This window comes from Rana temporaria, chromosome 6 (genome assembly GCF_905171775.1).
Source record: "Rana temporaria chromosome 6, aRanTem1.1, whole genome shotgun sequence".
Lineage (NCBI taxonomy): Eukaryota > Metazoa > Chordata > Amphibia > Anura > Ranidae > Rana > Rana temporaria.
In genome coordinates this window covers 30475668-30502864 of record NC_053494.1, presented here as the reverse complement: position 1 = coordinate 30502864, position 27197 = coordinate 30475668, and the positions used below count along the sequence as shown (strand labels likewise).

Sequence of the window (27197 nt, the reverse complement as noted above, 5' to 3'; positions counted from 1 at the left end):
AGCCAGGAAAGAGGAGAACTGAGAGCGGCCTGTCTGTTGCTGCTGGTGGTGGAGAGGCCCCTCATGTCTGAGGAGGGAGAGCCAATACCTCAGATCTCCTCTCTGTGTCCCCCTTCACCCCAAGAACCAGGGCTCCCCCAAGAAGAAGAAGGCACCGCACAGCAAAGCACCCCCTTCCAAATCCATACCTGAGCAAAGGATCCAGAGGGAAGACCGCCTTGGGCGCCCCACCTTTTTGGACAAGCACCCCCCCAACAAAGAAGAGGGATGAGCCGGTCATTTTAGGAGGCTTTTGTGCCCACAGGCTTCTCCTGCAGTGACTTTGCCTGTCATGATGTCCCAGCATGGTTGGATCTATTCCCCATGAAGGATGGAGCGCCCCCCTCCCAGCGCGGATGGAATATATATCTTATTGCCCCGGGGCTTACAGTACTGAGTGAGCGGTTGCCTAAATATTTACTGAGGGAGGGGGGGAGGGGGGGGGGTGATGATAGGCTGCAGGTTTTCTTGCCTCCTTTGGTGCCTCTGATTTTCTCCATGTAAATGTATGGACTGCATTGCCTTACGCTGGTGCTGTGGTCTGCCTGCATCTGGAGATAGCTGCACGCTTTCTGAATTACTGGATTTAGCTGCAGATACTTTGCATGGAGGCGTCAAGGGGGTGCTGCCTGGGGGCTGTCAAACCTCTTCGGTTAGTCTGTAGCTGAAGGTTAGTTGGGCAGCAGAAGGGGGGCGATAGTGCGAGAGGTGGTGAAAGGAGGAGGGGGGGCGGGGGGGTTCAAGTAGAGCATACAGAGAAGTCCCAGGCTAACTCCATCCTAACAATATGGCTTCCCCTGTCAATCAGCAGCTGCTGCATCATACAGAGGTAAGGTGCGACGGCAGCGGGGACTCTAGTAGCGTAACTGTGAAAATTAACCGGCAGCACCACCAAGCTCCGTCTAGGCGTTGCAAATACAGTATTTCATCCAGCTGCAGCTCAGGGGAGTCTGGAGTAAAGAAGGGTGGAGGAGGTGGAGGAATTCGTAAGCAGAAGAAGCTCCCTCAGCTTTTCGAAAGGTCTACATCCAACTGGTGGAACCCAAAATTTGACTCCAGTAACCTAGAAGAGGCCTGCGTGGAAAGGTGCTTTCCGCAAACCCAACGTAGGTTTCGCTACGCTCTCCTGTACCTCTCAGTATCGGCACTCCTGTGGAGTATCTACTTTGGCGTCCATCTGAACTCCAAACTGATTGCCCACCTCGTACCAACTCTGTGCTTCCTCATGGTGTGCCTAGGCTTCTTTTTCTTTACATTTACCAAACCTTACACCCGTCACTGTATGGTAGTCTCCCTTCTCGTCACTCTGCTGGTCTTTGCTTTGACTCTGGCGTCCCAGTTCTTGGTGTTGACCAACGAAAGTGATAATGATGGCTTCTCGAACGCAACTTCCGCTTTTTCCAACTTCACGTCTTGCCTATCCCAAGTGGGCAGCTTTTCCATATGTGTGGAAGTCCTGCTTCTGCTCTATACGGTCATGCACTTGCCGTTGTACCTCAGTGCCTGTCTTGGGGTAGCGTATTCTATACTTTTTGAGACCTTTGGCTACCACTTCCGTTACAAAGCGTGCTTTCCTCCTATGACGGACAGTATGGCTCACTGGGAACTAATAAGTAGAGCGCTCCTACATGTGTGCATTCATGCTATTGGAGTCCACCTCTTCATTATGTCGGAAGTACGATCCCGCAGCACTTTTTTAAAAGTTGGCCAATCCATCATGCATGGTAAAGATCTGGAAGTTGAGAAAGCTCTCAAAGAAAGGATGATCCATTCTGTCATGCCAAGGATCATTGCGGATGACCTGATGAAGCAAGGGGATGATGAGAGCGAAAACTCCGTTAAACGACACTCTGCCTCCAGCCCAAAAAGTCGCAAGAAGAAGTCTTCAATCCAGAAGACGCCCATAGTCTTCAGGCCCTTTAAGATGCAAAGGATAGAACAAGTAAGCATTCTGTTTGCGGATATTGTGGGATTCACCAAGATGAGTGCTAACAAATCAGCCCATGCCCTTGTGAGCCTTCTTAATGATCTGTTTGGGCGTTTTGACCGTCTGTGTGAAGAGACAAGGTGTGAAAAAATCAGCACCCTTGGCGACTGCTACTATTGCGTGGCAGGATGCCCAGAACCTCGGCCGGACCATGCCTATTGTTGCATCGAAATGGGCCTCGGCATGATTGAAGCAATAGAGCAGTTTTGCCAGGAAAAGAAAGAGATGGTCAACATGCGTGTAGGTGTACACACTGGCACCGTTCTTTGTGGCATCCTGGGCATGAGAAGGTTCAAGTTCGACGTCTGGTCAAATGATGTCAACCTCGCTAATCTAATGGAACAGTTGGGAGTGGCGGGTAAAGTACACATTTCGGAGAAAACCGCAAAGTACCTGGACGACCGCTACCTGATGGAGGACAGTTTGGTGGTCGAACGCGTCGGACAGATCGTAGCAGCTGATCAGCTTAAAGGTAAGAACATGTGTTTTTTTTTTAGAATGTTGGCCTTGGGGCCAAAGAGAATGGCAGTTCCATGCTTACGGCATCCTCTATATTGAATCCAAGAACATAGGGTTAACTGTCTTTTGCTCTAACAGTATTTTCTGCAATGTAATTTTCAAACAAAACCTGACACAATGTCATGTGACTTTCAATTATGGAAGCTAAGCACTACAACGATAATTCAATTATCAGGGATTATTGCACAGTTCTGTTCTCAGGCACACTTCTTTCCCTATTCCAGAATGCCCGTGTTAAGCTATTGTGATATTACTTAATGAAGATAGAAGTTCCCTTTGAACATTGAAGCTTCTGAGGGTTTTAGTCGTAATCTGGCATCAGGAAGTCTTAATGATGTTAATAATTAGATATGTATCCAAAACTGCCGGTTTTAATAATCTGCTGCCAACGATCAATGGCACTACCCAGTCCTGTCCTAATAGCCAACCTGCTTTCATAGACAATGATTGCCGGACATTATCCAGGGACCAGCACAGTCTGATCTGTCCTGATGGGACATGATGAAGGCAGGCAGGGCCGGCCTTAGGTGTTCAGGCGCCCTGTGCGAGCGAATCCTGTGGCGCCCCGCATTTTCACCCCTTGCCCCCTGGTCACCTAAACTGACTTACCTTCCGGTGGACGGTGCGGCTTTGCATTTAAAAATGGCGCCGCCCGGCGCATAGACGCCACTGCGCATGCGCCGTCTGCCCGAGAATAGCCAAGCGTTTTCTGGCTTTCCCATGCAGCGGCGGAGCATGCGCAGTGTGCCTGTCGGGGGCCGGTAGCAGCCATTTTTTTCAGGTGCCGCAACCGATGCGTTGCTCTTCACCCAGTCCCAGGGCAGGGGGACCTGGCAGCGCGCAGGGAGACCTGGCAGCGCCTGCTGCTGTGACTCATAGGAGTCGGACTCCTGTGATGATCATGTGAGTAACTGACTGCGACTCACATTCTGCAAGCTGTGATGGCCGCACGGCGCCCCTGTTGCCCATGGCGCCCTGTGCGGCCGCACAGCTCGCACACCCCAAAGGCCGGCCCTGAAGCAGGGATGGACTGGCCATTGGGACTACAGGGAGTTTCCCGGTGGGCCGATGGCTCAGTGGGCCGGCTTCAGTGACAGCGGACTGCCGCCCCCCTCCGCTCCTCTGTCTCTCCCTCCCCGCAGCGATCACCTGGGGGGAACAAAGGAGCAGGGGGAGGACCAGAGGAGCAGGGGGGATGACAGAGGAGCATGGGGGGAGGGGACAGACAGCTGACTCAACAGCTATGGCCTGGGAGTTTCTCACTTCTGCCTAATCTTGTCCCATAAGGGGGGCACCAAACTGATTCTTTGCCCCGGGTGAAATAGCTTCCCCACTGGTACTGCCTATAAGGCCCTGTACACACGAGGGGATATCCGATGAAAATGGTCCGCCAGACCGTTTCCATCGGATATGTCCGCTGGCGGATTTTGATCTGATGGCTGTACACAACATCAGATCAAAATCCCCGCGGAAAACATCCGCGGTGACGTGTCCGCGCCGTCGCCGCGACGATGACGCGGCGACGTGCGCGACCCTGGAAGGTAAATACTTCCACGCATGCGTCAAATCATTTTGACGCATGCGAGGGATGGGGATCGGACGGACTTATCCGGTGAGTCTGTACAGACGAGCGGATAAGTCCGAAGGACAGGATTCCAGCGGATAGATTTCTTAGCATGCTAAGACATTTTTATCCGCTGGAAATCCGTCGGCTGGACAAATGTCCGCCGAAAATTGTCCGCTAGGCCCTACACACGACCGGATCTATCTGCTGGAACTGATCCGCAGATAAATCCCAGCGGACAGATCCGGTCGTGTGTACGGGGCCTGAGAGTACCAGTACCAACCGTTCTACTCTAATAAAGTAGAACGGCTAGTGGCTAGTGAAGGGGGAAAGGGGGCTTGGGTGACCGGGGGGGGGTGCGGGAGTTGTCCGGTCGTCCTGGGAGAGACCTGTCAAAGTGGGCCAGTCTGGATGAAGTCCAGGGCTAAGTTTCTGTCCCAGTCCAGCTCTGGATGAAGGGCCCAGAACTGTCTGACCCGTTCTGATTGTAATCCCACGTACACACGATCCGAATATTGTACGAAAAATGTAGTCCGAGGAAGAATCGTCCAATAATCGGATCGTTAGTACAGGGCTTCCGTGAGCCAATCATGGCAGTTCATCCGATATTATTTTATCGGACATGCACGGAAATTTTCCTCGTACGATACCAGATCGTACGAATTTCGTTTGGACAGTACAGTTGTCGTCCGAAAATACAACACAAATACATTACAACACATGACATCACTTCCGATTTTTTTTTCTGTCGTAGGAGAATTTTCGTGACTTTAGCAACCTATTCAATTTCTACTTGCGACTAGTAAACGGAAAAAGTCGTACGATCTGTCGTCCGATTTTCGGATCGTGTGTACGTGGCATTAAGAATCCTGGGGCATTATATAGAGACAAGCACCACCTGGTCCAGTCCTTAATAAGCTGCAGTTAATGACCACTAGATTGTATCGGAAAAAGCTGATAATCTTATATAAAGGAGTTGAAAGGACTGTTTTTTCTTCATTTGTTGGAAAATTTAATGTTTTTAATCTTCATTTGTTTGGGGTAGAAAAACAAAACAGAAAAAGTGCCAGCTTGTTATATGTCATCATTGGCTTAGAAGCTTAAAGCGGTGTTCTGGCCAAAAATAATAATAATTAAAAACCAGCAGCTACACATACTGCAGCTGCTGGCTTTTAATAATCGGACACTTACCTGTCCTGGAGTCCAGCGATGTCGGCACCGCAGCTGATGTTTCCATCAGCTGTCGGGGTGCTGCTAACGTCATTGCGGGTAAGGGAACCTGGCAGTGTAGCCTTTCGGCTTCAGACAGGGAACCCTACTGCGCATTGGGGGATTCCCTGCTCCTCTCTCCTATTGGCCGGGGGAGGAGAAGGCAGCCCCGCGGTGACGTCACGGGCCACAGGCCACGGCCCAGGCTCCCGGAAGTGGGAAAGAATACCTTTTAAAGACAAGTATCTTGTCCCCCCCGAAAGGTGCCAATCGTTTCAAGTCAGTTTTTGATCAGGTCAGGATTGCTTGAGGCCCCGTACACACGTCCGAGGAATTCGACGTGCCAAACACATTGAGTTCCTCGTCGAGTTCAGTGTGGAAGCCGACGAGATCTCGGCGGGCCGACTTTCCTCATTGAACAACGAGGAAATAGAGAACATGTTCTCTTTTCGGCCCGACGAGTTGCTCGTCGGCTTCCTCGCTGAAAAGTGTACACACGACCGAGTTTCTGGCTGAATTCTGCCGAGAAACTCGGTCGTGTGTATGGGGCCTTAGTATCAGGTCAGGTTTACATCAGGACCAGGTCAGGATTTTATCCTGTTCACAAGGAACACATTTACGAATCAGATGCGTACCCATAGGCGTGCACACAGGGTGTGCCGGATGTGCCCAGGCACACCCTAATCACCCCATTCGCATTAGTGTTATCGCTCTGTGTAGCAACAGGAACATGGGAAAGATCTCCCTCTTACCGGTTCTGCCATAAGATGTGTTTATGCTCTTCTCTTTCACTGTGCCAGCAGGGAGATCAATGTTCCCGGGGTCATATATATATGTAGATACAAACACATGCATGTGCGTTTGAGCTTAAAGCGGGAGTTCACCCGAAAAAAAAAATTTAACATTAGATTGATGCTCATTTTGTCAAGGGGAATCGGGTAGTTTTTTTAAAATCGAAGCTGTACTTACCGTTGTAGAGAACGATCTTCTCCGCCGCTTCCGGGTATGGTCTTCGGGACTGGGCGTTCCTATTTGATTGACAGGCTTCCGACGGTCGCATACATCACGTCACGAGTAGCCGAAAGAAGCCGAACGTCGGTGCGGCTCTATACGGCGCCTGCGCACCGACTTTCGGCTACTTTCGGAAGCCTGTCAATCAAATAGGAACGCCCAGTCCCGAAGACCATACCCGGAAGCGGCGGAGAAGATCGCTCTCTACAACGGTAAGTACAGCTTCGATTTTAAAAAAACTACCCGATTCCCCTTGACAAAATGAGCATCAATCTAATGTTAAAAATTAAGTTTTCGGGTGAACCTCCACTTTAACCACTTCCCGACGGCCGTACGACTTTGTACGGCCGCAGGGTGGCTCTAAATCTCCGGGAGGCCGTGTTTTTACGGCCTCCGCTCCTCCTGGCCACTGGGGGCGCGCGAGCGCGCACCCGCCGCATCACTGGGATGCCGATGCGTGTGCCTTGCGGCCGCGATGTCCGCCAGGCTCCCGCGATCGGCGGTTACAGAGAGAAGGACATGGATCTGTGTGTGTAAACGCACAGATCCACGTCCTGTCAGGGAGAGAGGAGACCGATCTGTGTCTCTTGTACATAGGGACACAGATCGGTCACCTCCCACAGTCAGTCCCCTCCCCCACAGTTAGTAACACTATATAGGGTACACATTTAACCCCTTCCTCACCCCCTAGTGTTAACCCCTTCAATGGCACTCACATTTATACAGTAATTAGTGCATATTTATAGCACTGATCGCAGTATAAATGTGAATGGCGCCAAAAATGTGTCAAAAGTGTCCGATGTGTCCGCCATAATGTCGCAGTACCGATAAAAATCGCAGATCGCCGCCATTACTAGTAAAAAAAATAAAAAAAAATAATAATAATTCTGTCCCCTATTTTGTAGGCGCTATAACTTTTGCGCAAACCAGTCGCTTATTGCGATTTTTTTTTTTTTTTACCAAAAATATGTAGAATATGTATTGGCCTAGACTGAGAAAAAAAAAAAAAAATAAAAAAAAAATTGAGCTATTTATTACAGCAACAAGTACAAAATATTTAATTTTTTTCAAAATTGTCGCTCTATTTTTGTTTATAGCGCAAAAAATAAAAACCGCAGAGGTGATCAAATACCACCAAAAGAAAGCTCTATTTGTGGGAAAAAAAGGACGTCAATTTTGTTTGGGAGCCACGTCGCACGACCGCGCAATTGTCAGTTAAAGCAACGCAGTGCCGAATTGCAAAAAGTCCTCTGGTCAGGAAGGGGGTATATGTGCCCAGTAAGCAAGTGGTTAAAGAACAAAAAAAAAAAACAAGACAAGACAATGTCATAATGTGCTAGTATGCATTGCATACTAGCACAATATGAAAGCCTTAAAAGGTTTGTAAAGGTTCAGCTGTTTAAAAAAACAAACATGTCATACTTACCTCCACTGTGCAGTTAGTTTTGCACAGAGTGGCCCTGATCGTCCTCTTCTGGGGTCCCTCGGCGGCTCTCCCGGCTCCTCCCCGCAAGAGCAAACCCCCTCTGGGAAGCTCTCTCCCGAGAGGGTTAGCTTTCGGGCGCGCTCCTGTGTGATACACTTGGCGGCCATAGCCGCCAAGTCTATGACTCGGCTCCGCCCCCGGAATGCCGCGTCATGGATTTGATTGACAGCAGCGGGAGCCAATGGCTGCATTGCTATCAATCTATCCAATGAAGAGCCCACAAGACCTGGGGAAAGCATTGCGGGATCGCGTCCACGGAGATTCGGGGCTCAGGTAAGTAAAACGGGGGCTCGGTGGGGCCGATGACTGCAGGGTGTTTTTTGACCTTAATGCATAGGATGCATTAAGGTGAAAAAAACACAAAGGTTTACAACCCCTTTAAGATAAGATTTTAAAGCTGTAGTAAATCGCAGTTAAAGAACAACAAAAAAAATCCCCTGTAAGACAATGAGCGCCCTAATGAAGGCGCTTTCATCTTCACCCGGTCTTCCTTCCGCGTTCACGATCTCCGGCTACATGAGTGGCTTGGGGAGCGATGACATCACTCCCACGCACATCACTGCCACCGTTTACGGCACAGGCTCTGAGGGTCCGACGCGGTATGCGTGATGACGTCACCGGCTGTACGCACTCTGAATATCTCCTGAACAGTTCAAGTTTAGGAGATATTCACAGTACTGCAATAGGGCTTACCTGTAGGTAAAAGATGAAAAACTGGGTTTACTACCACTTTAACCAGCGATTGTAAGTTAACAATCGCATCTCAGTTTCCACCATGTCATTTCATATATATAGATCGATTCATGATCGTATTCATGAACAAAGCATCTCAGACCTGCCAATCAACAAACGCACAATGTCCTGCCTAACTTCCTCGGTTTGATCGAATACGATCTTGGTCGAGTCTAAATCGATCGGAAGGGAAGTTATGAAGATCAATCTTAAAATAAAATCGAAGCGTGCATGGCCAACATTAGACACACTTATATATATGCATAAAAAAATATACTCGAGTATAAGCCGACCCGAATATAAGCAGAGGCACCTAATTTTACCACAAAAAACTGGGAAAACATATTGACTCGAGTATAAGCCTAGGGTGTCCATGTGCATCCCTCACTGTGTCCATCTGCATGCCTCACTGTGTCCATGCCTCACTGTGTCCATGTGCATGCCTCACTGTTTCCATGCCTCACTGTGCCCATGCCTCACTGTGTCCATGTGCATGCCTCACTGTGTCCATGCCTCACTGGGCCCATGCCTCACTGTGTCCATGTGCATGCCTCACTGTGTCCATGCCTCACTGTGCCCATGCCTCACTGTGTCCATGTGCATGCCTCACTGTGTCCATGCCTCACTGTGCCCATGCCTCACTGTGCCCATGCCTAGACTGACGTTTAACATGGGAGTCTATGGAAGGGGTGCCCGGCTTTGAAAAATCGGTGCTCCCCAGGCGTAGGTCCTCCAGACAACAAACTTTACACACTTATAGAGAAGAAATGGGGCTACATGTGTGCCAAGTTTGGGGTGCAGAAGCCCTACAACCGGCCGGTACCGGGTCCCCAAAATCACCGGAGAAATGACCGTTTAATGTGGGAGTCTATGGAAGGGGTGCCCGGCTTTGAAAAATCAGTGCTCCCCGGGCGTAGGTCCCCCAGACAACAAACTTTGCACACTTATAGACAAGAAATGGGGCTACATGTGTTCCAAGGTTGAGGTCCAGAAAACCTACGACCGGCCGGTACCGGGTCCTCAAAAATCACCGGAGAAATGACCGTTTAATGTGGGAGTCTATGGAAGGGGTGCCCGGTTTTGAAAAATTGGTGCTCCCCAGGCGTAGGTCCCCCAGACAACAAACTTTGCACACTTATAGAGAAGAAATGGGGCTACATGTGTACCAAGGTTGAGGTCCAGAAAACCTACGACCGGCCGGTACCGGGTCCCCAAAATCACCGGAGAAATGACCGTTTAACATGGGAGTCTATGGAAGGGGTGCCTGGCTTTGAAAAATCAGTGCTCCCCAGGCGTAGGTCCTCCAGACAACAAACTTTGCATACTTATAAAGAAGAAATGGGGCTACATGTGTGCCAAGTATGGGGTCCAGAAGACCTACGACCGGCCAGTACTGGGTCCCCAAAATCACCGGAGAAATGACCGGTTAACGTGGGAGTCTATGGAAGGGGTGCCCGGCTTTGAAAAATTGATGCTCCCAAGGCGTAGGTTTCCCAGACAACAAACTTTGCACAATTATAGAGAAGAAATGGGGCTACATGTGTACCAAGGTTGAGGTCCAAAAAACCTACGACCGGCCAGTACCGGGTCCCCAAAATCACCGGAGAAATGACCGTTTAACATGGGAGTCTATAGAAGGGGTGCCCGGCTTTGAAAAATCAGTGCTCCCCGGCCGTAGGTCTGCCGGTCCCCAAAGTCCCGGAGATCAGGCGCAAAAAGGTGACTCGAGTATAAGCCGAGGGGGGCATTTTCAGCACACAAAAAAAGTGCTGAAAAACTCGGCTTATACTCGAGTATATACGGTATATAAAAATGAACTCTAATGCCCCGTACACACCATCACTTTATGTGATGAAAAAAAATGACACTTTCTGTGAAGTAAAAAATGACGTTTTTGAAACTTCAATTTTCAAAGACGAAGTTGCCTACACACCATCGTTTTCTCACAATGATCTTGCAAAGTGAGGTTACGTTCCACCACCTTTTACCATTGAAGCTTGCTTCTGGGCATGCGTGGATGAAAAAACGTCTTAGAAAACGACGTTTTTTGCTACACACGGTCAATTTCTGTGAAGTAAAAAGTGCACTTTTGAAAAACGACACATATAATTGAAGCATGCTTCAATTTTTTTTGGTCGTTTTTTAGAAGACATAAAACAACGTTTTCCCCCACACACAGTCAATTAAAGTGACGTTTTTAAAAACGTCATTTTTTTTCATCACATAAAGTGATGGTGTGTACGCGGCATATGGCCCAGATTCTCGTATCTGGGCGTAAAACTGTGTGGGCGTAACGTATCTGGTTTACATTACGCCGCCACAAGTTTTACAGGCAAGTGCTTTATTCACAAAGAACTTGCCTGTAAAGTTGCGGCGGCGTAGCGTAAATCTCCCGGCGCAAGCCCGCCTAATTCAAATGAGCTGGGAAGGGGGCGTGGAGCATTTAAATTAGGCGCGTTCCCGCGCCGAACGTACTGCGCATGCGCCGTCCTGAAAATAACCCAGGGTGCATTGCTCCAAATGACGTCGCAAGGACGCCATTGGTTTCGACGTGAACGTAAATGGCGTCCAGCCCCATTCACGGACGACTTACGCAAACAACGTAAATTTTTACATTTCGAAGGCGGGAACGACGCCCATACTTAACATTGGTTGCCCCTCATATAGCAGGGGCAACTTTACGCGTCGCAAATCTAATGTAAACGTCGTAACTTCACTGCGTCGACCGCGCGTACATTTGGGAATTCACGTATTTTGTTAATTTGCATACTCGACGGGGAAAACGACGGAGGCGACACCTAGCGGCAAAAAAAAAAATGCATTTAAGATCCGACAGCGTAAGAGCCTTACGCCTGTCGGATCTAATGGATATCTATGCGTAACTGATTCTAAGAATCAGTCGCATAGATACGACGGCCCAGATTGGGACTTAGGACGGCGTACATTGCGTTGTGCCGTCGTAAGCCCTTTGAGAATCTGGGCCTCTGCTTATTTGCATTAAAACTTGATATCTAGAGCTGCAATACTGTATCTAAAGTAGATAAAGAACTGAAACCACGTGCATAATGCACATTTCTATAGTAATGTACATATAACAAGACTAATCAATAAGGTGACACTCTATAAAGAAGCTATAAACCTTTTTCCTCCAAATAATGAATATCTTATAAAATCTTGCCTATTAGCGCATTATTGTACTTTAGGTGAGTTTTTATATGTCATCTATACAGTGAATACTATACAATGTATGACAGCCAATGCAGAATGGTTCTTTGGAAGTCTGTCTGGAGCCGGCGTACGAAGGGTTAAATTGCTGCCATTAAAGGCCACTTAGGTCCGGCGTATCCCATCCACTAACTATACACGTATTTCCTGTGTTCTCCGAAGCCAGTATCCATTTACTTGTGGTTATACCACAGACGTTATATTAATATGCAAAAAGCAAGACATGACGTGGGCAAACGTTTTTCACTTTTTTTTTTTTTGTAAGAACGTGCGTCCAACACTGTAACGAGTGTCAGCGATCATAAGCCCCAGTTATGTAGACGGTACGCCATTCCTAATAGTGAGAAATCACGTTCGGTCTCGCCTTCTGGCAGGGCTGTAGGAGAGGCTTGAACTGGACTCTGATTGGTCGGTATTGGCGTCAGAACTTTTTTTGTACTCTGCTGTCGCTGCTGCAGTCCAGATTTCTCTCCCCTGGACGTTTACGCAGTTTTTTTCTCTTCCTTTTCCAAAGTGCTGGTTGAAAATATTAGCTTGTGTGTCAGGAGGTCAACGATGTATATTATTAGCACATGATTAATGGGGTGTTTCCGAGCTCCATCAGTAAATCAGTGTAAAGGGCAGTAGTTGTGTGATAAATACTGTAACCCATAGTCCTCATGTACACGGGCACTTGGGACCACAGAAGAGAAATTTGGGGGGGGGGGACTGTCAGCTCCTCCTCCTCCTTCTGTACTAACTATACGATGTTAGTACAGTGATCTCCCCCGCTGAGCTATAGGGGTTCTGACAGGGGGACAGCCCCCCCCCCCCTGCCAGAACACTCCGACCAAACAGTTGCCCTCTGTCGCCCAGACCAACATACACACGAGCCGAATGTTGGCTGTTTCTTTTTAACCGACAACTGTCTCCCAACATTCGGCCCGTGTGTACCCGGATTTAGGAGGGCCCTGCACCTGGGAGCTTACAATCTAATAGGGAAGGGTTGGTGGAACAAAAGGTACTAACTGTGAGGAATGAACTGATAACGGAGGTAGAAGATTCAGTTGTTAGCTGAAGGCAGGATAGGATTCTCTGAAGGGAGGATCAAAGATCGCCTAAAAGTGGACAGAGTAGGAGATAGCCGGACAGATTGGGGTAGGGGGTTCCAGAGGACGGGAGAGACTCTGGAGAAGTTCAGGAGATGAGCATGAAAGGAGAAGACATGGGAGCTAGAGAGCTAGAGAGCCGGAGGTCTTGGGAGGAGCAGAGAGGACAGATTGGGTAATAGCAATGGAATGCCAGTGGAGGGATTGGCAGAGAGTGGTGGCAGACACTGAGCAGTTAGTAGTGTATTGGCAGAGAGGGGTGGCAGACACTGAGCAGTTAGTAGGGTATTGGCAGAGAGGGGTGACAGACACTGAGAAGTTAGTAAGGTATTGGCAGAGAGGGATGGCAGACACTGAGTGGTTAGTAAGGTATTGTCAGAGAGGGTTGGCAGACACTGAGTGGTTAGTAAGGTATAGAGGGTTGGCAGACACTGAGTGGTTAGTAGGGTATTGGCAGAGAGGGGTGGAAGACACTGAGCGGTTAGTAGGGTATTGGCAGAGAAGGGTGGCAGACACTGAGTGGTTAGAAGTGTATTGGCAGAGAGAGGTGGCAGACACTTAGCAGTTAGTAGAGTATTGGCAGAGAGGGGTGGCAGACACTGAGCAGTTAGTAAGGTATTGGCAGAGAGGGGTGGCAGACACTGAGCAGTTAGTAAGGTATTGGCAGAGAGGGGTGGCAGACACTGAGCAGTTAGTAAGGTATTGGCAGAGAGGGGTGGCAGACACTGAGCGGTTAGTAAGGTATTGGCAGAGAGGGGTGGCAGACACTGAGCGGTTAGTAGGGTATTGCTAGAGAGGGGTGGTAGACGTTGAGTGGTTAGTAAGATATTGGCAGAGAGGGGTGGCAGACACTGAGCAATTAGTAGGGTATTGGCAGAGAGGGGTGGCAGATACTGAGCAGTTAGTAGGGTATTGGCAGAGAGGGGTGGCAGACACTGAGCGGTTAGTAAGGTATTGGCAGAGAGGGGTGGCAGACACTGAGCGGTTAGTAAGGTATTGGCAGAGAGGGGTGGCAGACACTGAGCGGTTAGTAGGGTATTGCTAGAGAGGGGTGGCAGACGCTGAGTGGTTAGTAAGGTATTGGCAGAGAGGGGTGGCAGACACTGAGCGGTTAGTAAGGTATTGGCAGAGAGGGGTGGCAGACACTGAGCGGTTAGTAGGGTATTGCTAGAGAGGGGTGGCAGACGCTGAGTGGTTAGTAAGATATTGGCAGAGAGGGGTGGCAGACAGTGAGCAGTTAGTAGGGCATTGGCAGAGAGGGATGGCAGACAGTGAGCAGTTAGTAGGGCATTGGCAGAGAGGGATGGCAGACAGTGAGCAGTTAGTAAGGCATTGGCAGAGAGGGGTGGCAGACACTGTATGGTAGTTACTTAAATATGCGTAAGCATAAATATGTATGCCCCTGTATGCAGGCAGTCTGTGTACAGCCATTCATTTCTATTGCAGGCTGTATGCAGCATCTGTGGCTCCTGGGTAGGGAAATACACCCAACTTTTACACTGAGGAGACCCGGGCTCCCGTCTCCATGAGACCATAGCAACCACATTTCACTTTTCAAAAAAGCATATCTAAGGCAGGCACATTATGCAATTTTCTCAATTCCCCCATAAAGAGGAGGTAAGTATGCCGGTCTTTTTTAAAATCGCAGAGGTTCATTTGGGTATTGTGTAGCATGACCGCGCGTTTGTCATTCAAAGTGCGACAGCGCTGAAAACTAAAAATTGGCTTGGGCAGGAAGGTGCGTAAGTGCCTGGTATGGAAGTGGTTAAGGCAGTGTTTCTCAATTCCAGTCCTCAGGCCCCCCCAACAGGTCAGGTTTTCAGGATTTCCCTCAGATGAAAAGGCTGTGGTGATTACTAAGGCAGTGAAACTGATCAAATCACCTGTGCAAAATAATGGAAATCCTGAAAACCTGACCTGTTGGGGGGGCCTGAGGACTGGAATTGAGAAACACTGGGTTAAGGTGATAAAACACAAGGGTTTACAAGCCCTTTAAGAGATTATCATTATAATATAATTGCAAAAGTCATTTGTTTTATATATATCTTCAAAATACGTGGATGATCCCGCCATAAAAGTCCTTGTTTGGGAACTTCCTGTTATAGGGTGCCATTATTCTGTCCCTGTATCCCACTTGCATTCCAGGAATGTCATTGCGTCACAGGGAATGAAGAATAATACCGTAATAGCAATTTTATCATATATCACACAGGATGCTGCACATTTGTCTCCATCATACAACCCGCCCTGAGAAGTGACATATATAGGTGGATTCAGAAAGACTTAGGCTGGCGTATAAGTAGATACACTGGCCTAAGTCTGAATTTGCGCTGACGCAAATTTAAGCGTATTCTGGTAACCAGATACGCTTAAATTAGACTCAGATACGAGCGGCGTAAGTGTCTTACACCGTCGTATCCTAAAGTGTAATTTTTAGGCTGACCGTTGGTGGCGCTTCCATTGCGGTCGGCCTAGAATATGTAAATGAGTAGTTACGCCGATTCACGAACGTACGCTTGCCCGACGCAGTACAGATACGCCGTTTACGTAACGCATTAGCAGGCCTAAAGTTATTCCATCAAATAGCTGGAATAGTAATGTTAAGTATGGCCGCCGTTCCCACGTCGAAATTCGAAAATTTTACGTTGTTTGCGTAAGTCGTCTGTGAATAGGGATTTACGTCCATGTCGAAATCAATAGGCCCGTGCGGCGTACGTTGCCGCAATGCACACTGGGAAATGTAGGCGGACGGCGCATAGCCGTTAAAAAAAAACGTCAATCACGCCAGGTCAAAGCATATTAACATAAAACACGCCCCCTCAGCCTATTTTGCATTAGGCACGCTTGCGCCCGCCGCATTTACGCTACGCCGCCGTAAGTTAGGAGGCAAGTACTTTGAGAATACAATACTTGCCTCTCTGACTTAAGGCGGCGTAGCGTAAATACGATACGCTACGCCGCCTTAAAATTGCGGCGATCTCTGAGAATCTACCCAATAGTAATTGCCGGTGTGTATGCAATGTAGAAGGGAGGTGACTGCAAAGAGGCTGCAGGAGATCAGTGACAACAGAAGGGAAAAAGCACTTATGATACACATTACTTTGGAAAGCTAAATGTCATTTAGTTGGTATTGACATCCACAATCACAACAAAGACTCGTTCTGTTCTATCAGCGGACATCTCTCAGTGTAGAGACTCGGAATCACATATTGGTTGCGGCGGCCATTTTGCTTGACGTTTCACCTCGTCATGTTTGTCTGTATTTGTAAAGTGTTATCGAAAAACATGGAACTTATTTCCATAATTGGCGCCCTTGTTTAGAAAACAGATAACAGATGGAAAGCAGCGCTACAGAACACAAATAAGGTAAGGACAAGTTTTGCTTGTTTACCCAACACGGGGCAGTTAACAAGCGTCCTCGGGTGAAAGCAGGCGACGTTACACAATCCGAAATCTTATAAATACAGAAGGGCCATAAAATGAAAGCAGCTTGGTGTCATTACAGCAGATTCTCTCTATGTTTCTTGTATAGAAGCAATGCCTCGCTTATGGCATTGTAGTGCTTGGGTACCCACGTGTCCCGGATTGCCCGGGACTGTCCCGCAATTTACATGGTTCCTTCATTCTGGGACAATACAATGTCCCGGAATGAAATAGAGGACACAGCCAACCCCTACTAACTAATAACTACATTTCCGGAACTGGTTGCTAGGGCCGGCGCTGCCTGGCGTCTTGCAACCAGTGACAATTTACTCTCAGAGCGTGAGACCGGGAGCGAGGCCTGTGCCTAGTGCAGCACTGCTGTCCCCACCTACCTCCGCACCTCCTCCTTCTCCGGCACCTAGCGGCAAGCAGCAGGGACTGGTGTGATCAGGGTCGCCATCAGGGGGTACAGGCAGTACACCTGTAAGGGGCCCAGAGGTCCCCGGGGGTCCGGATGGCAACCCCCTTTTTTTTTATTTATTTTTTATAAAAAAAAATATATATTTTTTTATATATTTTTATTTTTTATTAAAGGGCTAATTTTTTTTTTTTAGAGGTCCGGAGGTTGCCAGGGCCCCGGATGGCAACCCCCCCTTTTTTTATTTATTTTTTTATAAAAAAAATATATATTTTTAATATATTTTTATAATTTTTTTTTATTAAAGGGCCATTTTTTTTTCTTTTTTATAAATGTTTATATATATATATATATATATATATATATATATATATATATATTTAATTAAAAGGGCCCAGAGGTTTCTTTTTTTTTTTTTAAAGGGCCCAGAGGTCACGGATGGCAACCCCCCTTTTTTGTCATTTTGAATAGGCGTATCTTACTGATTTACATATTCTAGGGGTAAATCAGTGTACACGCCCCTAGTGGCCAGCCTAAATAGGCAGCTAAGATACGACGGCGTAGGAGACTTACGTCGATCGTATCTTAGCAACATTTAAGCGTATCTCAGTTTGAGCATACGCTTAAAGTTACGACGGCGCGGATTCGGACTTATGAAGGCGTATCTACTGATACAGTTGACATATCACTTATAAGAAAGCGATAACAAGCGCGCCAAATGGCTATCCCTGACAGCGGCGTTTAGCGTCACTTTAAACTTCACTTCATTTGAAGGGTAGTTTTGGATACAGTAGGGACAACTTAAACATTTCTTTACAGGAGCATTAAATTCTAAAAAGAAATAATTGCTAGGAGGTAGAGGTTTTTGGCAGAAGACACATGCAATTCTCCAAAAAAAAGTCCTCTTTTTTCTCCTAGCAGTTTTTTATGTTCTGTGTATACTGTAGGGTGCATGCGCTGTGCATTGTACACCCTCGGCTCATTGGCCAGGTGCCTGAGTAGATGTAACTCCTGTGCACACATGCAAAGAAGTTACATCACCGGTGGCAGTACAATGGATGAAGAGGATGCCTGGGAACTCAGAACATGGTGGCAGTCAGGGACAGAGCGGGGGACAAAGCCTGCCAAACCGCTTTAGGTTTGGCATATAGTAGGACAGGGGGCACATAGGGGCCAGATTACTGTCCCTTAGACTTTAGGAAGGCCAGTCTGTGGCCAGTGAGAGTAGAAAATGTCCTAGCGTCAGTGGGATGAGACAATGTCTCAGACTTGGTGGTTAGTAGAAGGAGGAATAGATGCCCCATTGTTGGTATTAGTTGGAGTAGTAGTGCCACATAGTTGGTGTCAGTGGGGGTAATAGTTCCCTATTGTTGGTGCCAGTGAAAGGAGTAGTGTCCTATCGTTGGTGCCAGTGAAAGGAGTAGTGTCCTATCGTTGGTGCCAGTGAAAGGAGTAGTGTCCTATCGTTGGTGCCAGTGAAAGGAGTAGTGTCCTATCGTTGGTGTCAGTGGAAGGAGTAGTGCCTCATATCAGTGGTAGGAACAGTCCCCCAAGGGCTGGATCTGGCCCACGGGCCGAAGTTTGGAGACCACTGTTGTAGGGGATTGGTAAAACACCGGACGACTAGACATGTGCATTCGTTTTCGTTAGAATGCATTTTCGTCCGAAAAAGCGAAAGGAACGAAAACCGAAAGATCCGACATAAAAAATGCTTTGTTTTCGTTTTCGTTGCGGTAAAAATTCGATATAGAGAGATTCGACATTATAGAAAAAAGATTTGACATCATAGAGAAAAGATTCGACATCATAGAGAAAAGATTCGGCACTATAGAAATAATAGATTCGACATTACAGAGAATAGATTTCGATTTATGAGAAAATAGATTCGACATTATAGAGAATAGATTCGACATTATTACTAGTCATACAACATTAGAATTCTTGTAGGCGGAATATTCAAATGGAAATGTACGATTCAACGTAAAGTTTCGACGTTCCGTCGAATATTCTTTTGACCATTCGACAGAAACCAAGTATTATTGGATTTTCGGACGAAAGCTATTCCCTACGAAAAACTAAATGAATCAAAACGATTTTCTGGAGTAACTAAATAAATGTATTTTCCAAACGAAAAAACGAAACAAAATATTCCAGTCTGCACATGCCTACTGACGACTGTCTGTGGGAGATTTTTCGTCACTTCCTATACGAAGACACAACAAAATATGATAGGAGATCTCTCCAAAGTAAGGAGCATCGCATTCTCTCTGGAACTAGTTGTCACTGGAACAAGTACCATGTAAAGTGCTGCGTAAATTGACGGCGCTATACAGTGGGGATCGAAAGTTTGGGCACCCCAGGTAAAAATTTGTATTAATGTGCATAACGAAGCCAAGGAAAGATGGAAAAATCTCCAAAAGGCATCAAATTACAGATTCGACATTCTTATAATATGTCAAAAAAAGTTAGATTTCATTTCCATCATTTACACTTTCAAAATGACAGAAAACAAAAAAATGGCGTCTGCAAAAGTTTGGGCACCCTGCAGAGTTAATATCTTGTACTGCCCCCTTTGGCAAGTATCACAGCTTGTAAACGCTTTTTGTAGCCAGCCAAGAGTCTTTCAATTCTTGTTTGAGGTATCTTTGCCCATTCTTCCTTACAAAAGTCTTCCAGTTCTTTGAGATTTCTGGGCTGTCTGTCACGCACTGCTCTTTTAAGGTCTATCCATAGATTTTCAATTATGTTGAGGTCAGGAGATTGTGAAGGCCATGGCAAAACCTTCAGTTTACGCCTCTTGATGTAATCCCTTGTGGATTTTGAGGGGTGTTTAGGATCATTATCCATTTGTAGAAGCCATCCTCTCTTTAACTTCAGCTTTTTCACAGATGGCATCAAGTTACCATCCAAAATTTGCTGAAATGTTATTGAATCCATTTTCCCTTCTACTCGTAAAATGTTCCCTGTGCCACTGGCTGCAATACAACCCCAAAGCATGATTGATCCACCCCCATGCTTCACAGTTGGACAGAAATTCTTTTCATTAAATTCTGTGCCCTTTCTTCTCCAAACGTACCTTTGCTCATTCCGGCCAAAAAGTTCTATTTTAACCTCATCGGTCCACAGAACTTATTTCCAAAATGCATCAGGCTTGTCTATATGTTCATTTGCAAAGTTCAAACGCTGATTTGTGTGGTGAGGACATAGAAGAGGTTTTCTTCTGATGACCCTTCCATGAAGACCATATTTGTACAAGTATCTCTTTATAGTGGAATAGTGTACCACAACTCCAGTGTCTGCCAGATCTTTCTGGAGGGATCGTGCAGTCAAACGTGGGTTTTGAATTGCTTTTCTGACAATCCTGCGAGCTGTTCTGTCTGATATTTTTCTTGGTCTTCCAGATCTTGCTTTAACTTCCACTGTTCCTGATGACTGCCATTTCTTAATTACATTCCGAACAGAGGATATTGACATCTGAAAACGCTTTGCTATCTTCTTATAGCCTTCTCCAGCTTTGTGAGCATCAATTATTTTCACTTTCAGTTTTCTAGACAACTGCTTAGAAGAACCCATGGTGCTGATTGTTGGGACAAGGTCAGATGAGTCTGGGCATTTAAAACCTTTGAGATTGACATCACCTGGTCTTCCCAGACGATGATCGAGAACAATCCATGACACTGGCAGGTCTCAGCTTTGCAAAGGGGGCAGTGCACGCTATAAATCCTGCAGGGTGCCAAAACTTTTGCAGACGCCATTTTTTTGTTTTCTGTAATTTTGAAAGTGTAAATGATGGAAATAAAATCTAACTTTTTTGGACTTATTAGAAGAATGTCTAATCTGTAATTTGATGCCTTTTGGAGATTTTTCCATCTTTCATTGGCTTCGTTATGCACATTAACCACTTAAGGACCGCCGCATTTACATATACGTCGGCAGAATGGCACGGACAGGCACATCCACGTACCTGTACGTCCCTGCCTAGACGTGGGTCGGGGGTCCGATCGGGACCCCCCCCGGTACATGTGGCGGTTCGCGTGGCTGTCCGAGCGATCCGGGATGAGGGGGCGGCTGTTCGTTTTTGTCCGCCCCCTCCAGATAGCTCCCAGCCAATCCGCGCGCTCCCCCTACGTGTCACTTCCTCCTCCTGTGTAAACACAGGAAGAAGGAAGTGATGTGATCTCTCCTCTCTGCTGTATTTTCAACCGCCGCTGAGGAGAGATCACATCACACAGTGAGTCTGCACAACACTACACTGACACCAGGACACACAGGCACATTAACCCCTTGCGATCACCCCCTCCCCCACCCCCCTGTCACAGTGTCACTGAATGCAGTGATCATATATGTACTGATCACTGCATTTAGTGTCAGTGTGACAGGAAGTTAGTGTTAGGTCCAGGGTAGCCCCCGTACCCCCCCCCCCTAATAAAGTTTTAACCCCTTGATCACCGCCCTAGTTAACCCTTTCACTCCCTATTGCCAGTGTCACTAAGCGATCATTTTTCTGATCGCTGTATTAGTGTCGCTGTTCCCGCTAGGTAGCTATTTTTTTTTTTTTATTGCGATTTTTTTTTACTAAAGACATGTGGCTGAATAAATTGTGGCCTAAATGTTTGACTAAAATTTAGTTTATTTGATTTTTCTTATAACAAAAAGTAAAAAATATAGTTTTTTTTTCAAAAATGTCGCTCTATTTTTGTATATAGCGCAAAAAAAAATCGCAGAAGCGATCAAATACCACCAAAAGAAAGCTCTATTTGTGGAGAAAAAAGGACGCGAATTTTGTTTGGGAGCCACGTCGCACGACCGCGCAATTGTCTGTTAAAGCTACGCAGTACCGAATTGTAAAAACCCCTTGGGTCATTTAGCAGCATATTGGTCCGGTCCTTAAGTGGTTAATACAAATTTTTACCTGGGGTGCCCAAACTTTCGATCCCCACTGTATATGTACCTGAAATAATAATAATATACTGTACAGACCAACATTAGCTGCTGCTTGCCTGTCAATCAAAGATATGCCTACTGCTCAGGCTATTGTAGTCGCCCCAGTGTGAACCGGCTCTAGGGCCCACTTTACTCATAGCCTCCACCACCCCCTTCCCAAATCAAATGGCTTGAGATAGCCTGTAATTTTTTTTTAAAGGTACCCTGGTCCAGCTTCCAATGCTTCCAGGAGGCCACCAATTACATTGCGTATTTAAAGCGGTAGTTCACCCTCCTTTCCATCATTAGACCATTAAATTCGGCATCGTAGCGCGAGCTACGGTATGCCGGTCTTAAATTTTTAATCCCCGTACTCACTGTGGTATCGCTGATTGAAGAAATCGACTCCCGCGGGGAATGGGCGTGCCTATGGAGAGGGAGGATGATTGACGGCCGGCTCTGGCACGTCACGCTCCCCGAAGACAGCCGGAGTAGGTCTCGGCTATTCACGACGCCTGCGCACAGGCTATGCGCAGGCGCCGTGAATAGCCAAGCCTATTTCGGCTATTTCCGGAGAAGCGTGACGTGCCAGGGCCGGCCGTCAATCACCTTCTCTCACCATAGGAACGCCCATTCCCCGGATTCTTCAATCAGCGATACCGCAGTGAGTACGGGCATAAAAAATGTAAGACCGGCATACCGTAGCTCGCGCTACGATGCCGAATTTAATGGTCTAATAAAAAAAAACATTTTTTTTTTTTTTAACAGGGCGAACCCCCGCTTTAATATTAAAAGGTAGTTGAAGAATAGGACAGATTGGTTTCCATGGGCTATAGACCGCGGCGCTAGCCCACTCGTGCAACAGATGTGATAGTTCGGCCACATGTGTAGTAGTAAACATTTACTCTTCAGATCATCTCTCTTTTGCTGTCTCTGGAAGAAAAGAAAAAAAAGGATTGCGTGCCAGCCTCCCACATGTTGTGTTTTGTGATGTCCCCGTGTTTGTGGAAAATAAAATGTTTTGTGGGCAGATGTACAAATCCTGACCTCTGTCCTCTCCAGCTATGCCGTGCCGGATGATCACCCAGGTGTGACCGCTTTAAAGGGCAATGCCTAGGTTTTCCATCATGTGATGTAGTCCTATGATTAGCCAGGGCCTGCTTGCTGGGATCTTATTTTCAAACGACCATAATTCAGTTTTCAAAATGAAAAGACGTTTTTAAAAATAAAATAAAAAATGTAACCGCTTCAATACAGGGCATTTTCACCCCCTTCCTGCCCAGACCGATTTTTCGTTTTCAGCGCTGTCGCACTTTGATTTGAAAATTGCGCGGTCATGCAACACTATACCCAACTGAAATCTTTATGTGTTTTTTTTATTATATACTACTGTAATAGAGCTTTCGTTTGGTGTTATTTGATCACCTCGGCGGATTTAATTTGTTGCGCTATAAACAAAAGAAGAGCAACAATTTTGAAAAAACACAATATTTTTTACTTTTTGATTTAATAAATATCACAATAATAAAAAAATAAAAAATAAATTTCCCTCAGTCTGAAGGACCGTTTTCATCAGTCCAAACCGATCGTGTGTGGGCCCCATAGGTTATTTAACCTTAGGTTAAAAAAAATAGAACTTGCTTTAAAATTTAACCTATGGACTGGTAACCAATAGGTCAAAACCGATCGTTAGTATGCAAAAGCATCGGTTAAAAACCCGCGCATGCTCAGAATCAAGTCGACGCATGATTGGAAGCTCCACTGCCCGGTTCCCTACGGCACATGCGCGAGTCGCACTACGCCTGCCGATTGGCTCCCGCTGTGTACTGGGAGCCGAGTGTTCCCAGAACACAACGGGGGGTGACATCATGCCCGCAGTCTGCCCGAGACTGTGTGGCCGGAAGTGGGTGCAAATACCTGTCTTTAGACAGGTATCTGCACCCCCCCCTCCCCCTGAAAGGTGTCAAATGTGACACCGGAGGGTTCCGATCAGCGGGAGTTACACTTTAGGGTGGAGCTCCGCTTTAATAAATAAAAATGAAGATGAGATGAAAAAAATATACAGGCTGGGCATAGGGAGGGGGAATTAGTGAGGGACTACTGTCTCTTTCTCGGCAGATAAAAGCTGGGAGCAGGGAGAGGGGGAGACCAACTTTCAGCTTCTGGAGGAAGAGTTCTGCAATTGTCATCCATCACTAATCCACCACCCTGTGCGGGCCCCCCTGTGTGCTCAGGCCCCCTAAAAGAGGACCGGTGGTCCCCCCCTATCAGTAGCCCTGCTGAGCCTGAGACCTAATTTGTATTGTACATTTATCCCAGGTCTTTATCATACAATATAATATCTTTAGCTCCCTAAACATTGCAGGAAAGTTTGATGTATGGGCATGATTGAACAACAGTGGACTTATCTTCAGCAATACAAAATATTACAACATTTCCTCAAAAAATCAGCTCCACTACTGGTGATGTTGGCAGTTTGCTGGTGCCCGTTGATACCGGTATCATCACCTAGAGCAGCCAATTTCTCAGGTCTGTGGATATCGTTATCCTGCTAAAATATGCAAAAGGAAAACTAAACGTTGCTGGCACGATAAGACTCGGAGGCCTTGTGCACAGGAATTTCATTTATTAGTTGTTTTTAGTGGAAAATACATCATAGATTATTCCTAGAATGGAAATAAAATGAGGCCAGGCATTCCAGTCATTCGTATGAAAAGACCTGTGGAGCTGTTCAGGTCTTGGTATTGGTCTTAGGTGCATATCAAGTTATAGCTGGAGCCTAAGGGCCAGATTCAGAAAGAATCGCGGCGGCGTAACGTATCGTCTTTACGTTACACCGCCGCAAGTTTTTAGAGTAAGTCCCTGATTCACAAAGCACTTACCTGTAAACTTGCGGCGGTGTAACGTAAAGCCGTCCGGCGCAAGCCCGCCTAATTCAAATGGGGCGTGTACCATTTAAATTAGGCGCGCTCCCGCGCCGAACGTTCTGCGCATGCTCCGTTAGTAAATTTCCCGACGTGCTTTGGGCGAAATTACGGCGCCCCAACGTGTTTGTGAATGGCGACATGCGTAACGTACTTACGCCGGAATTTTTTTTTTTAATTCGACGCGGGAACGACGGCCATACTTTAACATGGCTGGTGTAAAGTTAAGGCATGAAAAAGCAGCCTTAACTTTGCGACGGGAAAAAACGACTTGCGACGACGTAACGCACGCGAGTAGCTTCGTGGATCGCCGTAAAAGCTAATTTGCATACCCGACGCTGGAAAACTACGCAAACTCCACCCAGCGGCGGCCGAAGTATTGCAGCCTAAGATCCGAAGGCGTACGAAGCCGTAAGCCTGTCGGATCTTAGCCAAAAGCCGTCGTATCTTGTTTGTGAATCACAAATTAAGATACGACGCGGCAAATTTGAAAATACGCCGGAGTATCAGTAGATACTCCGGCGTATCTCTTTTGTAAATCTGGCCCATAGTGCTTATTGTCCCTTGGATGAGAGTTCACCTGTGTTGTGGGGAGATTTGGCGGACCTGACCTGTGTTATTCCTGTACACACGGATTGGCAAGGCATGCTGGGCTGAGTCCACAGTGCCTCTCTGTACTACTGACAGCCATGCATTGTCTCAAAGTCTTTCACAGCCTTAGGCTCCATGCACACTGGAAGCTAAAAAAAAAAAGCTATAAAAAACGCCAGTAGCTTTGCAGGGAGCCTTTCAACGTTTTTTAGCGTTTTTGCAATAGCGTTTATTAGTGTTTTTCAGTGTAGCGTTTTTTAGCTTTTTTTTTTTTCAATGCGTTTTTGAGCTATTATTAGCGTTTATCAGCGTTTTGCGTTATTTTGCGTTTTTCCTGCCGAAAAACAGCACTTTGAATGCAAATTTCTGGCTTTCAGAAAAAACCACATAAACTCCACTGCTCATAAAAAACGTCCATGTGTGCAAAAAAAAACGCCAATAAACTACAGTATATCAGCTTCAGTGTGCATGGAGCCTTAAAGCGGTTGTAAACCCGCATTAAAATTATTATTTTTTTTCTCCTGCAAGGCAAAAGTCATAATGAGCTAATATGCACCGCATACTAGCTCATTATGAAATACTTACCTCGGAACGAGGTGTATAGAACTTACCTGGTCCACGCCGAGCGAGATGTCATCTTGACTCGGCGTGTCTTCCGGGTATCGCCGCTCCAGCGCTGTGATTGGCTGGAGCGGCGATGATGTCACTCCCGCGCATGCGCACGGGAAATTTAAATTCGGCAAGGTCAGGCGGCGGCCGGTCCTTTCGCCGTAGATCCCCCCTGCGCATGCGCCGCTGCAATCAGTGGTGCATTGCAAGGGGAATATCTCCTAAACCGTGCAGGTTTAGGAGATATTCTCCTTACCTACAGGTAAGCCTTATTATAGCGACAGCGGCGTACGCGGCGTATTTTGCCGCGAATGTGTATCTTTTTTTTTTTTTTTTTAGATTCTTCCCATTGCTGTCAATGGGCGAACGCCAATGTCGCCTAAAAAAAGGGTCCGGGACTTTTTTCAGGCGACAGGCGTTCGGCGTCTATGAGATGTGAACCATCTCCATAGACAGCAATGGGAATTCTCCCCTCTAGCGGCAGAAGCGTCCGGCGTCGGGCGTTTTGTCGCATAGATGTGAATGGAGCCTAAAGTTACCTATATTTGCAATAATGGATGTATACAGTATAATTTTGGCACCCAGGGGCCATAGGTGTTGCGTACAGCCTCCTATAGTAATCAATGTGAGTACCCCGTTGATTGATCATAAATGAGCATGTGTATGTGCATACGCACTGGTAGATTCTATCTCTTTCTCGGAAAAACTCATCTGCCACCCTGATCTACCATCTCAGATCTTTGCTTCCTTCAAGAGCCATGCAAGTTGAAAAAACCTTTGATATCCTTCAGCACACATCCAGGCATTTTTTCCGGGCATGTTGGGGACTGGTCCCCTCTGTGCATTAAGGTTCCACTCGCCAGTTCTTACATCACTACTGTGTATTGTATAAACAAAAAAGGAACAATTACTCAAAATAGTAGCAATTGTTGGTCTTTGGATTTTGGAGGCAAGACAGAAGTATATAAAAAATATAAATTTATTGCAAAAGCAGAAATTTAACAAAGAACAATAAATATAATAAAACCATAAGGGTTAAATGGTGTGTATGGACAATATCCTCTGTACACCGTCTACACGTTTCGCCGTTGGGCTTCCTCAGGACGAGCAGAAGAGATTTAACAATGTAAAGATATATTTCATAATCTATTGCATTATAGTGGATATAGCCATCCATGGTATCCGCAAAGCACTCCACAAAAGCATATAGAAGTATCAAAAAGGGGATGTAGAAAAATCCCAATGTATCGGGCAGTCTCCAGAATCCGTTGCCGAGATCAGTTGTCAGAGTCCAACAAACCAAGGAAATAGGGGAGTAGGGGGCATCACCAGTACATAGACAGGAAGCAAAATCTGAAAAAAATCCAGGTAAAAGTTTTAAATCCGGGGCAGGACACAATGTGTCGTGGACAGGCAAATATATAACATATATCCAGGCACTGTTTGTAT

At 46.6% G+C, this 27197-nt stretch overlaps 1 protein-coding gene across 1 annotated transcript in view; it reads left to right on the top strand.

The window, feature by feature from the left end:
• Positions 1–768: 768 nt before the first annotated feature.
• Positions 769–27197, top strand: part of ADCY9 (adenylate cyclase 9) — a 139638-nt gene continuing 113209 nt past the window's right edge. The window contains exon 1 of the mRNA XM_040356568.1: positions 769–2498. Coding sequence (XP_040212502.1) covers positions 827–2498 — 1672 coding nt within the window. The 5' untranslated portion in view covers positions 769–826. The remainder of the gene's footprint in view (positions 2499–27197) is intronic.